We start from the raw sequence: 17,252 nt of genomic DNA on the forward strand, positions 1-17,252 counted from the left end.
AAAGAGTATTAAGGACACCTGATGTCTTCCTCTGGTCTCTGAACACACACACGTGGGGCAAGAGCACCTGTGTACACATGTGCATATACCATTGGCACACACACATACATACTACATACACACCAAAAATATTAATAATGTCAAAGGACAGCATCAGTGATTCAGCTTGCATTAAAAGCTTTATTTCCCACTCTTGAGCAAGGTGAGGCTCATTCCCTAAAACAGAATGAACATCCACAAGCCAAGACAGAGGTCACAGGGCAGACCAAACTTGCCAACCTAAACAGGCCTTGTGATGAGATGTGTGTTCTCCCTCCAGTCCTGTGTGGGAAGGTCAGAGAAATGGCACAGTTTCATCTGTGAACTTTACTAGGAATAACTTTATTTTGGTTTTTAACATGTTCTCTCCATGCCTGATACAAGAGCTTAGTCCAATATCATAGTCCCAAGGAGCTACTTTTATTGAATATAGAGCAATAAAGGAGAAGAGTTCTCTGGACCACTGGGGGTAATGAACAAGCCAGGCATGGCAGTTAGCCACTTTTCTCATCCTAGATTAGAACTATTTAATGCATACACACACACACACACACACACACACACACACACACACACACATATTTGAGAGAGAAAGAGGGGCATATATATATATGTACATATATAGAGAGAGAGATATAGATATATAGATATATAGAGAGGGGGGAGAGAAAGAGAATGGTCACTACAAATGACCTCCAGATGTGTACACTGCCTTGGGCATCTGGCTTACGTTGGTAACGGGGAATTAAAACTGGGTCCTTCAGCTTCACAAGCAAGCACCTTAACTGCTAAGCCATCTCTCCAGCCCAAGATTATGGCTTTTGAGCAAGGCTCTTATTGTAGTCAGTCTCATGTTGCTGGGATGCGCATCCAAACCAGGCACAGTTTATGGGAGGAAAGGATTTATTTCAAGCTTATAGATCCAGGGGAAGTTCAATAATGGCAGAAGAAGCTTCCCAGGCCAGCCCCATTGTAGCATTTCTGAATTTAGTTCCCCAAATGATCATCTCAAAATATTTCTTTGTCAAAGAGTTACATTGAGTGCCATGTCCTCCCTCCTGGTCATGTTAGTGCAGTGTGTTTTGAGCTCCTCATTCCTCAAAGGGAAAATCATGTGTAGGGTGAAGACCCTTGTTGGAGGCAGGCCACAGCTCAGATATCCGAGAGGTTGGTTGAGTATCTAGTGAAGGATTCTTACTTAACTGGATGGTTGAGTTTCTGCTAAAAATGGGCCAAGTGGGTCTCAGACATGAGACAGGTAGAGGTGAAGGCCTGGGGCAGAAGTCGAGGCCGGGGTTAAACTAGATTTTGATGACTGAGTGAACAAAGCTTTGTTCTCCCTGCCACTGAGTGCTGGGGATAGACAGATGAGGTGGTTCACGCCATGCTGCGTATGCACAGCTGGACAGGAAAACTACTGCTGGTATGAGGGGACACATATAACATATACCAGATACAAGAAGGAGGCATGGCAGGGCATGGTCTGACCATGGTGGGAAGAGGCTAGAGGCTTCAGGGTTAATGGGAGGACAGAGGGAAGGCAGAGACCAGTAATCTGGTGCTTACGAGACAGGATAGGGGAGGGGAGAGCCTACTCCATGGCTGGCTGAGAAGGGACGGAGGGCAGGGGCTGAGGCAGGAGGGAAGAAGACTTAGTTCATGCCAGGGCAGGTGACTGTAAGACAATGTTTATTATGGGAGGCAGGAGACCAGCATATGGCCAGGCAAGGATGGTCTTCTGCTATGATCTTAACTCTCAGGCCACTTCCTTTGTGGAACTCTCATGGGGTCTCAGAGGCAACTGAGCAGGCAGGGGACACAGTTGATGGCAGACACACTGACTCCAGATTAACCATGAAGTGACTTACATGGTGGCGTCTTGAGCTGTGTGACAAAAAGTCCTCCCTTTCTGAGGCAATCCCAGAAGTTGATGTCAGATGGGGTGACTTCATCCCCACTGTCACCTGTTGGTTCCCAGTCCCTGTGTGAGAACTCTGAAAGGGGTTCTGTGAGCCAGGCCGGGAGCCCTCAGACAGTGGGCCAGCCAATGCCAAGCACATTGGGACAGCGGCTGAGGGTACAAGCTCACATAGAAAGTACTCCTGTCTTAGGAAACAAAGGTTCTTTTTATGAGTATGGGCTGGCCTGACCTCTGCAACAGAGCCTACTGGGGCTTTTCTATGGGCATGGAGCACTACATGCCCCTCCCATGGGCCTTGGGTTTCCCACACTGTACAATGAGAGGCTGGCTGGGCTAGTGGCTTGATCACTATTTTGTGGAGTGCTGAAGCCTACAGCCAAGAGCCTCTGTGGGGCTCTGAAGTGCCTAGTCCCCTGAGGTTTTCTACTTGGTCCCCCACAACTGGGCTCAATAAAGGTGGTTTCTGACAGGTGAATGCTGAGGTAGCCATGTCTCTGACATACGTGAGTTCCCCAACTCTCACGTTCTCCTGGCCTTGGGAGCTTCTCAAGAGCCTCTTCCCACTGTGCCTCTGCACTTGAAGCCACTCTGAGAGTGTCCTTCTGCTTCTCCCAGGCTGGGATCCCTTGCTACCACCTGTGGGATGTTCTCCTTTCTGTCATTGCTGATCTGAGCTGTGGGCCATCCAGTGCAGGGGCTCAAATCTCTGTGTCCCAGGCCTGGGCAACCACAGTATAGAGGAGGCTTGGGGCCACTCAGAGGTGGTGAGCAAGTGTCCATGCATGGACCACCATTTCCTCTGACTTTCCACATGAACCCACATCCAGGAACTGAACTTCCCTCTAACCTCCTCCTTTTGGTAATACATCCACAGGATCCTCCATCTGGCATCCAGCATGTCGACAAGCAGCCAGGACTGAGGACAAGAGCAAGGTTGGTGGGTTCCTGTCTTCCGATGTGTCCTTTTCTGCTTGTATGCATCTTCATGTGGGTTACATCAAGGTAGCTTGTACAGGTTCCTTAGCCAATCTTCAGTGATGACAGAGAACAGCCAGGCTCAGGAGGTAGAGACTGGCAAGGTGGGAGCAGGTGGATCAGGGAGTGATTACACAGGCGTAATGAGGCCCCAAGAGCCTCCATAGTCTGACCCTGCTGACCTCCTTGTCCAGTGAGTGGATGCAGATGATCATGAAAGTTTGTTAGAGATCTCTAACAGTTTTCATAAACACCAGCAAATTTAAGGATCCAAATTGCTTCTGGACTTGACAGTTCCCACACTCTCACTGAAGGTTCTTTGTCATGGCTCTTGATGGGAGGATGGTCATATTGGCCAGAGAAAGGCATGTAGGGCTGAGTCCAGCCTGTCCCAACACAGAGCTTCTGTCATTCTTTGCCTGTGAAGTTGGGCATATCTTCCTCCTTCCTTCAGGGATGTGGGATAGGGCACATTAAACTCTGCCAACCAGGCAAGCTTAGTACCAAGGTTTCATTGAGGCTCCATTACAGAGGTGGAGTTTATTGGTTGAACTTGACCCACATGATGGACAAACTGATCCTTGTATGACCTAAAGCTCCTGCCCTAGGTCACAGGTTTGTCTCTGACATAGCTACCCCTCCCTGAAGGTAGTCAGGTGTGGCCAGCCCCTTTCTGAACACAGATGCTGCTGAGAGGTGAGATGAACATGACCTTCCAGAAGATAAGGGCAGAGACAGGCCTCTTGGCAAGGCCAGGTGCTAGAGCCCACAGGTACTCTGTTGCAGGCTAGTCACCAGGTCCATCAGGAGCAAGGTAGGCAGATCTCCCCTGCTAGAACTTACATCCAGGATCAACAGTCAGCACCCCTGTGTAAGCAGTGCCTCGGCTCACTAGTCTTGGCAGGTACAGTAATGAAACTCACCACCGTCACAGAGGCACACAGGGTGTCAGGGAACTGATCTGTAAGAGGAGGTGGAACTAGTGGGAGGAAGGTTCAGATGGAGCCAGCAGTTTGTGTCAAAGCCCTGAGGCAGGAGCAAGCCAGTGAGCCGAAGAACTGGGAGGAAGCTGGGCAACTATTGTCAAGCTGGGGCACCTCTGCCCACTTCTGTCTCTTGGCAAGTGTTTTCCTTCTGGTCCAGCTGGCTCCTCCAGGACAGTCCAGATGGACAGAGCCTCATTTGGCTGGTGGTGTGTAGCCTATGGGTCAGGCATCTCCTGCTTCCTCTTTAGGGACACACCATCTGATCTCCTGCTTCCCCCTACCCAGGGTGTCCTGAGCACTTGTCTCATCCACCCAGCTCATGAGCCCGTCTTCACTGAACCCTTAAGTAAGCTGAGTGAGGCATGTGTGCAGTAGGGCAGGGTTCCTGTCCTAGAGCTAGATGAGGAGACAGCAGCCACTGCTAAAGGGAAGAAGAGCAGCATTCAGAGTGGTGGATGCGGAACAGCGTGAACCCAGGCCTCTGGGAGCTAAGCCTGGGTGATGTCTATTGTAATGGTTTTCTCCCTAGACAGGGTACAGAGCAAGAGGAGGAGAGGAAGGAGGAGCAGAAAGAAATGAATGAGGTGGAGGAAGAAGAGAAGGAGGAAGAGGAGGAATCTGGCAAGAAGAGATGTGAAAGAACAAGCAGGCTTAAGGGAGGAGTATAGAGAGACTGAGGAGGCAATAGGCTGCTTCCTTGGGTCCCCAGAGTCCTCCTCAGAAGCTGTCTGGCTGGGAGATGCTTGGGCCTGATGACTCTGTTATTTTGCCTCTCTTCATCACAGCACCGTGATCTTAAGTTCCTGTGTGGTCTCCGTGGCTGGGAGGCCAGTAAGCAGCAGCTCTTCATAAGCTCTGTCCTCACCAGCCAGGGCTGACATGGGCTGATTCACTCTACACTGTATGTCTGCCACTCAGTGCATCCTTGCCCTTGGCCATGACCTTTGACTTTGGTGTGACCACAGGGCCTGACCCTATTTCTGTGTGGTGCCCCATGCAAAGGGAAAGTGCCTGGCACACCTGGAGGGCCCAGACATGCTCTCACACATGTGTATGTATTAGACAAACAGAAAAGGGCGGCCCATGTGCCACAAGGCCTCAAGGACCCGACAGGGTGGCCATGCCAGCTGCAGAAGTTCCCTATTATCCTTGAGTCCCTTGCCAGCTGGGGAAGCCCTGAAGGCTATTGTTGCCAGGCCAGGGAAGAAAGAAGCTTTGTCCTCCTGGCTCTATACAGGCAGATTTGGCTTCCTGGGCTCTGTGGTCTACTCAACTTCTGAACTAAGTATTTTAGAAAAGAGTGCTTGTTGCCATCAGCCAATATTTGGGGCAGAGGCTGGGAAAGCTCAGAACAGTATGCTCTTAGCCCAGTACCAGAACTGGCACAGTTTGGTCTCCTTAGCAGCCAGTGCTCCCCTCAGCACTGCTGCAGCCTGGCCTGGTCTGGGAAAAGATCCTACACCACATTGCCTCCAAAGCATTTAGTGCCAAGAATAAGCTGGGCCCCTTGAGTTGGCAAAGGTCAGCTCATCCCCAGGCTGAGAGGGAGAGGAAGCAAGGGATCTAGGAGGGAAAAGCTTGGTGCTAAGGGTCAGGAGCTCAGGGGGCGGATGGGATTGTGGGGAGTGAGGGAGAAATAGGTGTGACTGTCAGGCTGTCCCTCCTCTCTCCCTTCTAGATGTATAACCCCGTTTGCAGCCAGGACTGCCCGGGTGCCTCACCCTGTGCCTTACAGGTTTGTGTCTCCTGCTGCCTCTGCCTTGCGTGGCACGTCTGGTCCTGGTGTTTACCTGTACCTGCTGGTGTCATGCCGAGTGTAGGTAGGAAGAGCTGCTCTCGGGAGGTGAGGCACCTCTGAACTGGGTACAAGCTCAGTTCTTAGGGCTGCTGACCAGTTCCACAACCTGAGGCTTCAGCAGCAGAGATTCTTGTCTCTCAGTGAGGAAATGGAGTCTGAACCCCAGACGAGGCAGGGCTGGCTCCTCCTGAGGCCTCTCTTCTCAACTTGCATGCTTGTTGCTGTGTTTGTGTCTGTGTTGTGACCTCTCAGGAAGACACAGGCAGATTGGATATGAGCCACCCCAGTGAACCATTTCATCTTCATGACATCTGTGAAGACCCCCATCTCCACATGGTCACAGTGAGGTCCCGGAGTAGAGCCTCAACATAGAAATTTGGAGGATCCCATCTTAGTCCCTAACACTTGACAGCCACTGAAGGAGTAGGTTAGGGAATGAAGACAGATGGGAGATGCAAGTAATGGACTGCTGTGGAAAATGAGGCAGGGGTGATGGCAGTGGGGGTTCACTGATGAGGCCCTAGTAGAGGACATGGGCTGAGGACAATGATGTCAGGGTTCTTGGCTCCTGAGAGATGAGAACACCCTGGTTGAAGATGGGCTCCTCTCAGACTGAGTCAGAGGTATGGAAAGCAATCTGGTGGGGGTCCCAGGATGAGGGCTAGATAAGGAGAAAGCATGGGTAGCCAGGTATTGGGTGTGCAGGAGGAGCATGTGTATGCAGGGAGGGAGGAGACAGAACCGAGAAGCCAGTGGCAGGAGATGTAAGCATGAAGCATGGTGTCCAAGGAGTGGTGTGTGCCACAGATAGAGCAGAGGCTTGGATGAGGCCAAGAGTGTGACCGTGGCATTACGCAGCACAAACTGAAAGGGCTGGGTCCAGCTGTGTGGAAAGGGAGCCGCTGAGAAGGGTGTGAATTTCGGTTAGGAGATGTGGTGGATGCAGCTACAGGGTGGGACTGGAGAACCATAGATGACCCAGCGGTGGGGCTGTCTGTCTCAGGAAAGACTGGCTGAGGAATCTATGCCTCTCATAGTCCACATACCCCCCCCCCTCCATGCTCTTGGTATCTCTGCATAGCAGGACAGTGGGTGATAGAAGGCTCCCATGCTATGGAGCTTGAGGGTCTACTCTTAGAGTCATAGATTATCCATGGCCTCTTAGGACTGCCAGAACCAGTCAACCCGTGTTGACATGTTGTCCCTTCACCTGTCACTTGTTGCCTGCTGTGTTGTCTGACTGTAGCTCTTCAGTTCTTCATTCAAGGCTATGTGTATGTTCTGACAATTCTGTCAACCCACAAAAGGGACAAGCCCACCTGCTGAGCTGCACTGCATTTCTGCTGGTATCATGGAGCTGCCTCTAGAAGGTTCCTGAAGCTGCTGAGACCCCAGCTCAGGCTCAGCCTCTTTGTTCTAGGAAACCAGGACTTCTTCTGAAAGCATCATCTCTGTACCCGCCTCCAGTACCTCAGGGTCCCCGAGCCGCGTGATCTATGTAAGTGGAGCCCTGTGGAGAGAGACACAGTTGGGGGTCCCTGGGTCATCACTGAGCCAGTGCCATGGGGATAGCAGAGTCCACTGAAGATGGCCACCATGCGTGGCAGAGATGAGCCTATGTTCTGGTCACTGCTTCAGGAAAGACATGGGCATGGACTTGGAGGCTATGGACATATCTGCATGGCCTGATAAAGCCACTGGGAGCTTCTTCTTAACTGGGTGGTGACTGAAGTGGCACTAGCAGTTAGTGTTCATAGTGCTACAAAGATGGTGACCTCCCATAGGTAAGCCGTGGTAGGACCACGCAGGCCTGTGATCCACAGAGCAAAATCTGTCATGTGGATATAATGACATTGCCCTACTTCCTACAAGACGTGTTTTGGATAGTATATACATGTGTGTGTATGTGTGTGTGTGTGTGTGTGTGTGTGTACACTCATGCATATGTGTATAAAAAGTACTTGAGCATTTTAACAAGTTGCTATGTTGCTATTGTGGTTACCTCTGAAGGCAGGTTAAAGATGAGACAGTATGTTATTATCTGATGGCATTATCTATGTAAGTAACAATGAGGGGTGGCATGTCATGAAAAGGAGACCAGAACCAGGCAGGAAGGCAGGTGACAGAGGACGAGTCACTTCCACCATCCCCCCTCCACACTGGCTATAACACAGTGGGAATGGGGCTCATTCTCTTCCATGTGCTTTTCAGCCCCTTCCATCCAATAATGGTTGAACACCTTTGGAGTTACATGTTCTGAGTGTCAGCCTGCACTTGTAAGGTCCACAGGCTGGCTGTGTGCCTATGAGCGACCTCTGGTACCTCATCTGCAAGCTGGGACAGGCCGCAGCCCAGTGCAGTGTCAAGGGCTGTCTGTTGTACAGTATGCAAGAACACAGCTCTATCTTATGGACCAGCATCTCTGCTGACATTGTCATTGCCACCCCACCACCTGTCACAGCAAGATGACCAAGACTGGAACCCAAGTTAGAGCAGCATGTAGTCTCCCCACCCAAGCCCGGCAAACAGTTTTGGCGACTTCTTTTTGGCCATGGCGGTGGGCACAGTGTGGAGGCAGCATTGGCACAGCTGTGTGTGGCTGTCAGCTGCAGCATATTGCCATGGCAGTATCATGTGTGGTCTGATTGTTGTTTAGTTTGCTGCACGGACTGTGGGGAAGAAGAAGGAAAAAAGAAAATCCACTTGTGTGCACACACCTTTGTCAGTGAGACAGCTTAGCCTGTTGCCATAGCAACCACAGAAGGTCTTGGTGTGGAAGGATAGCTCTGCAAGGCCTCTAGCATTTGTGGAAGACACTGCTGACCTGATGGCATCACACAAGCTGCCCACTGAGGTCCCTGCTGCTGGGGATGAGGTTGACTAGGAGCCTGAAGAATGAAGTGTCTGCCTGGGCCAGGTGGCTTCCTGGCTACCCACTGTAGGCTGAGTAAGGACAGCCGGAGGACAGGTGTTGCAGTCCAGTTCACATTGCTGGTAGAAATCACCCAACCAAGAGAAGCTTCTGGGAAAAAGCCATTTATTTTGGCTTACAGGCTCAAGGGGAAGCTCCACGATGGCAGGGGAAAACGATGGCATGAGCAGAGGGTGGACATCACCCCCTGGCCAACGTAAGGTGGACCACAGCAACAGGAGGGTGTGCCAAACATTGGCATGGGGAAACTGGCTATAAAGCCCATAAGCCCGCCCCCAACAATACACCACCTCCAGGAGGCATTACTTCCCAAATATCCATCAGCTGGGAACCTAGCATTCAGAACACCTAAGTTTATGGGGGACACCTGAATCAAACCACCACAACAGGTGAGCAGGGGAAGGCACAGCAGCCTCAGTGATCTGGGAAGTGTATGCTCCTGGCATGTCCCACTGGAGTCTGCAGGAACCTACCTGGGGCGCTTTCAACAGTCCAGCAGTATTACAGGAGACAGACCCAGAGCACCTACTCAGCCTGTGCAACTGCCCTGTTAGTTTGAATTTTCTTTGGCAGGAGGCCTTATGTGCAGTGGCTGGGTAAGAGAGTTAGAGAGAGGGATTCGGTGACAAAGCAAAAAGAGTCTTGGAGTGCTCTAGTCCTGGCCTGGGGACATAGGGAAGGTCATATCATACATATCAACAGAAGGTCAGCCCTCAGTCTTAAAGAAAACAGAATCCCACTCAGTAAACACAAATGGTTGCCCTCATGGGCCAGAGCCACAGAGATAGCTGAGGTCCCCTCCCCAAGACCACATCTGTATACTCTGTCAAACGCTGGCCATTTTGCTGCTGTACTGTAATGCTCAAAAGTGCTGTGTGTATGCACATGTGGGCTCTCATTTGGTGGAGAAAGTAGTACACTAGGGATGTGTGTGTGTGTGTGTGTGTGTGTGTGTGTGTGTGTGTGTTTATAGGAACAAGTTCTAGTGTTCAAGCAGATGCCATTGTATGAAGGTATGATTATATAAATACGTAAGTATGTGGGTGTGTGGGTATGGACAAGTGTATGATAGCATTTAGGAGTGGGTAGCTATGAGGTGCATCCAGCCACCACCCCTGAGAGGCACAGAGTGTGTGCAGATGGTATAATTGTATGTGCGTGTGGAGGTGTATTTGGATACATGCATATTTATGTTGTATGTTTATGCCATGTATCTATGCCTGTGTGTGTATGTTTTTAAGATATATTTTATTTATTGATCTATTTGCAAGGAAAGATAGGTAGATAGATCAGCTGGAGTTGTGACCCCAGCCATTCTCATTCCTGGCTGTTGAGCCCCACTGTCCTGGTGTGTGCCTCACCGTCTCTCCCTTGCTCCCTCTGTGCCTCACCGGCTCCCCTCTCCTCTCGTCTGCACTTCACCGCCTCTCCCCTGCTCTCTCCTCTGTCAGGCGAAGCTTGGCGATGAGATTCTGGACTACAGGGACTTGGCTGCTCTGCCCAAAAGCAAGGCTATCTATAACATCGACCGTCCTGACATGATCTCCTACTCACCCTACATCAGCCACTCGACCGCAGGGGACAGGCAGAGCTACGTTGAGGTACAGCCCTGCCCTACGTGTTGCATGCTGTGCCCCAGGTGGTATCTTGTTTGTGGCCCTTGTGGACAGAGTTTAGTCATCTGTACTGCTCCTCACTTCCTCACCTCCATATAACCTGTCCATTTTATTGAAGTCAATCCCAGTGCATTCAGACTCCTCATTTTCCTCAAGTAGGAGGCAGTCTGGGGTTTAGAGAAAATGATTGGTACATTGTGAAAAATCACTGTATTTTCCCAGGCACTAAGAGTTTTATTGACTCATGAAGTAGATTGTTTTCTCTACCTAGACCAAGCAGCCTTGCATCCATGCTGCCTTACCAGAATTCTTCTTTCCCTGGGCTCTTATTCAGCAGGACTGTGTCCTTTGTCCCTTGGTGACATCTTCTTCCAGGCTGACAGTCTGCATTAAATTCCTTTGGGTCACATTTTCCTTTTGTGGTTATGAGATCTTAGTGTGACTGTGGCTGCTTGTGGAGCCTGGGCTGGTGCTTATCCAGGATGGGGAAACTGGTCCCCTTGGACCACCTCATTTTGTGGCTTCATCAAGGCCTGTTAGAGAGTAAAGGCCCAGACCTGATGTGCCATGTACATGTAGTGGTGCCAGGATGCTAAGCCTAGCCACTTAGGTCATAGCTGCTGGACAGGCCTACGGGGTTATGAGGGCCATGTGAGAACAGAAGGACAGAGACCAGAAGGTGGCACTCCTGATGCACAGGTGTCAGAGGAGGAAGGCAACATGTGACTACTGAGGGGGATGAGGTGCCATCCCCACAGCACCACATACCATGTACCCAATCTGGGTGAGGACTTCATTGTCCCCCATCTGGCCTGCAGATAGCAGACACTGGGAGAGAGTCACAGGTTGAATGACTTGGCTCCACCTTTCTCAAACCCAATGCCAGACCGCCACCCTCCCCTGCATCACATGGTGTTTATCCTTCTGGGACACACATTTCAAGTCTGACAACTGGCTTCAAGTCCCATTCTACTCATTTCTCTACCAGGGCCCTTCTGGACTGGAGTGCTGACACTCCTAGATGCTGAGAAGGGCTGGAGTGAGCACAGGTGATGTGTGAGGCCATGGATTATCTACACCCTTGTTCTATGTCCATAGGTCACACAGCATTACCAGTTTATGAATGGAGGGAAGCATAGAGTGAGTGTTCATGGACATGGGGCCCTGAAACCTCGGAGGTTTCTTTGAGCACCTGAGGCCACAGTCCCTTTAGTGGCAGGGTCATATTAACCCTGGATGACTTCTGACACAAGGAGCTATTAAGGGGCAGTGGAATGGGAGGACTGTGACTTGGGAGTGATCCCTTACCCAGCACCTGCTCTGCCACACTTTGCCCCTGTGGCCCACCATGCTCATAGGACCTGTCTCTGCATGGGACAGTGCTAGGCTGTCCTGGGACAGGGGTGTTCACACCAAAATTGCACCTCCTCCTGGGGCCCAGAATAGCCTCAGGATACTCAGCAATCACACTACAGGGTAGCTGATCACTTTCTCACTGCCACTGTCATTGTGCCATTCCTTATATCTGTTGTCACCAGACAGTCAAGCTGAATTTGCATTTTTTTAAAAAACCGTTTTAATTTATTTGAGACATAGACAGAGAGAGAGACTGAGAATGAGCTCACCAGGGCCTCTAGCTGCTGCAAATGAACTCCAGATGCATGTGCTACCTTGTACATTTGGCTTACGTGGGTCCTAGGGAATGGAACCTGGGTCCTTTGGCTTTCTAGAAAAGTGCCTTAACCAATAAGCCATCCCTCACCTCTCAGAATTACCAGGCACAGTTGAGCAAACCAAGATGAGTGAGGTTCATCTGGTATTCACATGGGGCTATTTTCCTGGCTCTGGTCTCTGCTGTCTATATACCCCTGAGTGAGGTAGAAGGTTTGTCCTCAAGTGATTTGTTACAAGGGAGGAGTCTACCAGAGAAATAAGTCGTTGGTTAGAAGCATGTGACCTGTATTCCTTCTCTGAGCCTCAGTCTCCCAGATTGTGGCCCAGCTGCCCTCTTTCTGTTGCCCTCCATGCTATTGTTTCCTTTTCAGAAAAACCTGAGGCAATAGGCTTCTAGGATTTTGCTGCACTGGGCCCTGAACCACCAGCAGCATTCTTTTTAGAAAACTAGGTCTATGGGGAAGGTATAAGATAGCAAGTGGGCCAGGGAGGAAAAAGAGCCAAGTTCACAACACCACATGTATCTCTCATAGCAGGACTATTTCCCACTCATTTGGAGACTCAGAGAGCATGTGGGTACCTGTGTTAACAAACAACCCCCTCACCCCAAAGCAGCCCCTGATGTCACACACTAACAGGCCACTCTGTTGTGTCCACAGTCGCCTCAGTTGCTCTCACCAACGCCGACTGAGGTAACGCCTGCCCCATGCCTGTGCCCTGTGTGCTCAGTGCTGCCGCCCACAGGGTTATAGAGACAATCAGTGCAGTGCCCTAAGGGCCATGAAGCTGGGCTGCCATGGCACCCCAGCACCTTCCTTGCACTCGTTGTTTTTATAATCATGTCTCATCTGCATGCTCCCCTGTGTGTGTGCAGCTGGGCCCTTGCGGACATCCAGGACATGTACTGCTGAAGAGATCCTGGCCTGGGTCATGGCTTCCTTGGGTCAGCTGGGGTCTGTACGGAAGCCCTGGGCCCTTGAGGATAAGCATGCTGAGAGCACCTCTATCAAGCAAGCTTCGTGTTCACAGCCCAAGGCTTTGTCTGCCTCTCATCCTCATCAGCAGTAGAGAGTCTGCTCCTCAGACTCAGTCTGTACCACGAAGCCTGGTGCCCCTGAGGAGGAGGTCATGGTAGCCAGGAACCAGGACCAGTGGCACAGCACACACTTGAGCATTCGCTGTGTGCCTGGCACTGCCTTTAGCATTGTGTACCTAATTCCTTTACCCCGTGACAACTCGCAGAGTCAGCTTCTATGACCTTCCCATTTTACCAATGGAGAAACTGAGGCATCAGGAAGTCAGATAGTCTTTCCAGCATCACAAACTGTAGGAAGAGACAGGATTCCAACCCGTTTGGTGGTCTAGGGCCTGTGCCTACCACTGGGCCTCCTGGTCCCTTGTTCCAGCCTACCTGGCTAGAGGTGCTTTCAATGGGCTGTCATCTTGGCATTATTTAAGCCACCAAAGCACAGTGACCACTGGCCTGCTGAGCAGGGCACTCTTGTACCACCACCTAGTTCCCACAGAGGAGGCCTGAGGGGAGGGGTGCCAGCTAGTCCTACCCATAGATGAGATCAGGATTCTCCAAGGCAAAATCCCCTAGGAAGAGCTGGCCCTGTTGCAGCCCTTGCTCTGTCAGGCTGTGGCTCTTAAGCATGGATTCCTGCTGGGTCAGCAGGAGGCTGCTCACCCTGAGGCTTCTGGTCAGATTGAGGCAGTGACTATGGCCAGGACCTCACTGAGACCATTTGCTTTTATTTCTCCCTCATCCTGGGAGGGAGGTGGGGGCTTCCCAGTCCAACCCACTGGATCGCCTTAAGCCTCTGCAGGCTAAGGCTCACCCCTCACTCCTTATAGCCTCTGCAGCAGAATCTATCACTGAGCCCCTGCCTTGTTGCTTCAAGGCTCCTGAGCATGTTCCCTTGGAAATGGTGCTCAGGGGCCCAGGTGAGCACAGGCAGGGCCTGCCTGCACGCCAGCTGTGGTGGAGCAGCACACCTAGGATCCAAGCATGCACAGCCTAACATAGCAGTGAGAGCTCCCAGCAGGTTTTTCCACCCTCGTTAGCCTGTAAGCACTACGTCCAGAAGCCAGGAGACAGGATGCCTGTAAGGGGCACTGCCATCAAGGCTGCGCAGAGGAGGCCTTCAGTGACAGCAGGGCAATGTGGCTGAGGAGAGAGAGCGCCTGACACGGGGGAGGCCAGAGAGAATGTGCCCTGCAAAGGCACAAAGGTAAAGTGTACGGGCAGCACTAAGGAGCAGAGGGTCAGCTCGGACAGACCAAGGCAGCCATGCGCACCAGATCTGGCCCCTGCTAGCCCCAGCGGTGCCATGAGGACACTGTAGCAGTATCTCCCCTTTGGGGTGGGCTGAGTGCCATATGGGCAGCCTTACCCTCCCATACCATGCCATCTCATGCCACTGCCACCTGCTCTGGCTGCGCTCAGCAGCTCTCCTTCATTCCTCCTCAGATGGGGGCTATGTTGTCAGTGCTTGTGTGTTTCGTCAGCTGGGCTTCTGGGCCCCAGAGGGTTACCTGCCTCCACCCAAATGTGCCCCAGAGCACTTGGAGCCCCTCACGGGTGAGGAGCACCCATTGGGACTGAGGGCCTCTCTGTGATCCTCAAAAGGTATTCCCAGTGGCTCAGGGTGTTGGGAAGGGGCAGATGGGAGGGGAATGGGGTGATGTAGGTGGGGGTGCTTCCACCCTTACCCAGAATCACCAGCACCCAGAAGGTGCAGAGGTGTGGGAGAGGTAGGTACCCAATGGGCACAGGACCATGTTCAGGCCAAGGGGTATGTCAGCATCACACCCAGGCCTTATCTGACTCTCTAGTTGTGCCTTTCCTGGTGCTGTGGAATCAGCGCCAGGAGTCTGAAGGGCAAAGGTGGGCTCTCACAAGCTGTGTCTTTCCACCCAGGGGGATCAGGATGACCGGTCCTACAAACAGTGCCGGACCTCCAGCCCCAGCTCTGCCGGTTCTGTCAGCCTTGGGCGCTATACCCCAACTTCGCGATCACCCCAGCACTACAGCCGTCCAGGTACTCAACACCCCACCACCACTTCCTTTGACCCCTGATGAAGATGTTCTTCTCCCTGCTTCTGCTGATAGGAAGTTTCCTCTATGCAATGAGAAATGTGGCAGAAGGGGATGGAAGTGCCAGGGAGTGGGCAGTGGAGAGACCAGCCACTTCCTGCTCTAATAAAAGGGGCCACTTCATGCCTAGGTAAGAGGCCAACACAGGGGTAGCTGATAATCCTGAAGTACAGAAGCTACCTGCATAGTGCATTTCCTAGGAAGCCTGACGCCCCGGTGGCACAGCTAGAGTGGACAGCTGTGGCAGTAGCAGAGCAACTGGAGAGGCAAAATAATAGGCAAGACAAGAGTACACACTGTAGCTCATTCTCGGCCCATGGGAGTCTGGGAAGACCTGGGTCAGAACATGGAGTCAGAATGTCTATTGATGTTGTACTTGTCATTCAGCTGGTAACCCTAGAGACAGCTGTCCTCATGAGGAAATTGGCAAGAGGTCCCCATACCCTTTCAGCTGGGAGAGTCCCATGTAGGACTTCTGCCGTGTCGCCTCATCCCCGCCTGCCCCCAGCTGTGCACTGTCTCCTTTGGCTTTGAAGCTCCTCAGTCCGAGTGAGCAATGCCTACTGATGCTGCCTTTCAGAGGGATTTTTCCAAGCTGCTTTCTTCCTGACCAGCTGTGCATGGCCCCATTTCCACACCCATGGACTGCAGCTCTTATTTTTGCAAACTTTGGAAAAATCAAAACTCATTCATTTGCAGTCATTTTCACTGAGTCCTGGCATTGTGCCTAGTATATCTTGTGCATCAAGTAGGGGGATGGGTGAGTGTGAGAATGAGTGTGTGAGGGAGCAGGACAGTGAATGAATGAGTGGATGAGTAGCATGTGAAAGAATAAGAAAGTAAATAAGTGAATTGGTATGTCCTGCACAGCAAGTGCAAAGAAAAGCATGTGTGAGTGTGTGAGTGAGCAAACCGTTGAATGAGTGAGTGGGTGAGTGAATGAGTGAGCAAGTGAACAAATAAGAGAATTCATGAGTAGATGAGTAGGTGAACGGGTCAGTGTGTGAATGGATGTGTGCATGAATGAGTGAGTGGATGAGTGAGTAGATGGGTGAATGAGTCGATGAGTCAGTGAGTGAGTGGATGGGTGAGTGGGTGATGGATGAGTCAATGAGTGCATGAATGAGTGAGTGAATGAATGAATGAATAAGCAAATTAGTGGGTAAGTGAATGGATGAGTGGGTGAATGAGTGCCTAGGTGGGTGAGTATGTGACTAAGTGAGTGAATGGATGGATGTGGGTAAGTGTATGTCTGAATGAATGAATGAATGGGTGAATGAGTCAATGAGTGAGTAGATGGGTGGATGAGTCAACGAGGAGGTGAGTGAGTAAGTGAACAAGTTGATAAGTGAATGAGTAGGTGAGTGAATGAATGACTTAGTGGGTGAATGAGTCAGTGAGTAAATTAGTGAGTAGGCGAATGTGTGGGTGGATGATTGAATGAGTGAGTGGGTGGCTGAGTGAGTGAATTGGTAGATGAGTTAGTGATGAGTGGGTGAATGAGTGAGTGAAGGAGGGAAGAAGCAAATGAATGAATGAATGAGCAGGTGGGTGGCTGAGTAAATGAGCAGGTGCATAGGTGAGTCAGTAAGTGGACAGCAGGGACTTTCTTGAGTTCTACAGAGCCTGTGTCACCAGGAGGACCTGGTTGTTGACTGCCCAGAAAGCTAAGCCTTGTGTCTGTGGTGGCAAGGCTCATAAGGACACTGGAGGTAGACCACTCCCCAACCTCTGAAAGCTGCCTTCCAACTGTCCTTGACCTCAAGGGTACCCCAAAGTGAGCCACAGGCAGAGCTTTGAGAATGTCCTCCTCTGAGCCTGGCCACAGGATGTGGCCCTGGTTGCCACCCTATATCCCAGAGACAAGGTCTCCTGACCTCACCTGGAGGAGAGTGACCCATAGCCTGCTGGGCAACCCCCTTCAGGTACCTCGGGAAGACATGAGCTACTGGAAAGTGGGGCAGCATTGTCCCTAGAGGAGTGGGGACTAGAACTACTGTGGCTCTAAGGTGGGCGCCCAGGGTTACTGACTGCTCTCTGTCGCCTGCAGCTGGTACTGCAAGTGTTGGTACCAGTAGCTGCCTGTCCCTGTCCCAACACCCAAGCCCTACATCCGTGTTCAGACATCATTACATCCCCTACTTCCGAGGTAAGGCTTGCAGTGCACGGGCGTGAGTGCTAGTCCCATGTCACCGCATGGCTTACCGAGCC

The 17,252-nt window shown here is 51.4% G+C and overlaps 1 protein-coding gene across 16 annotated transcripts in view; it reads left to right on the top strand.

Moving 5' to 3' along the window:
- Ablim2 (actin binding LIM protein family member 2) overlaps positions 1-17,252 on the top strand; it is a 137,599-nt gene that overhangs the window by 75,522 nt on the left and 44,825 nt on the right. For 5 of the 16 annotated variants that reach the window (XM_045130015.1, XM_045130005.1, XM_045130011.1 and 2 more), the window contains 6 exons: positions 2,835-2,893; positions 7,140-7,217; positions 10,103-10,252; positions 12,601-12,633; positions 14,865-14,985; positions 17,092-17,190. In XM_045130015.1, coding sequence (XP_044985950.1) covers positions 2,835-2,893; positions 7,140-7,217; positions 10,103-10,252; positions 12,601-12,633; positions 14,865-14,985; positions 17,092-17,190 — 540 coding nt within the window. The remainder of the gene's footprint in view (positions 1-2,834; positions 2,894-7,139; positions 7,218-10,102; positions 10,253-12,600; positions 12,634-14,864; positions 14,986-17,091; positions 17,191-17,252) is intronic. The other 11 variants (XM_045130008.1, XM_045130014.1, XM_045130019.1 and 8 more) reach the window with 3 other exon arrangements.

Source organism: Jaculus jaculus, chromosome 11, assembly GCF_020740685.1.
Source record: "Jaculus jaculus isolate mJacJac1 chromosome 11, mJacJac1.mat.Y.cur, whole genome shotgun sequence".
Taxonomy (NCBI): domain Eukaryota; kingdom Metazoa; phylum Chordata; class Mammalia; order Rodentia; family Dipodidae; genus Jaculus; species Jaculus jaculus.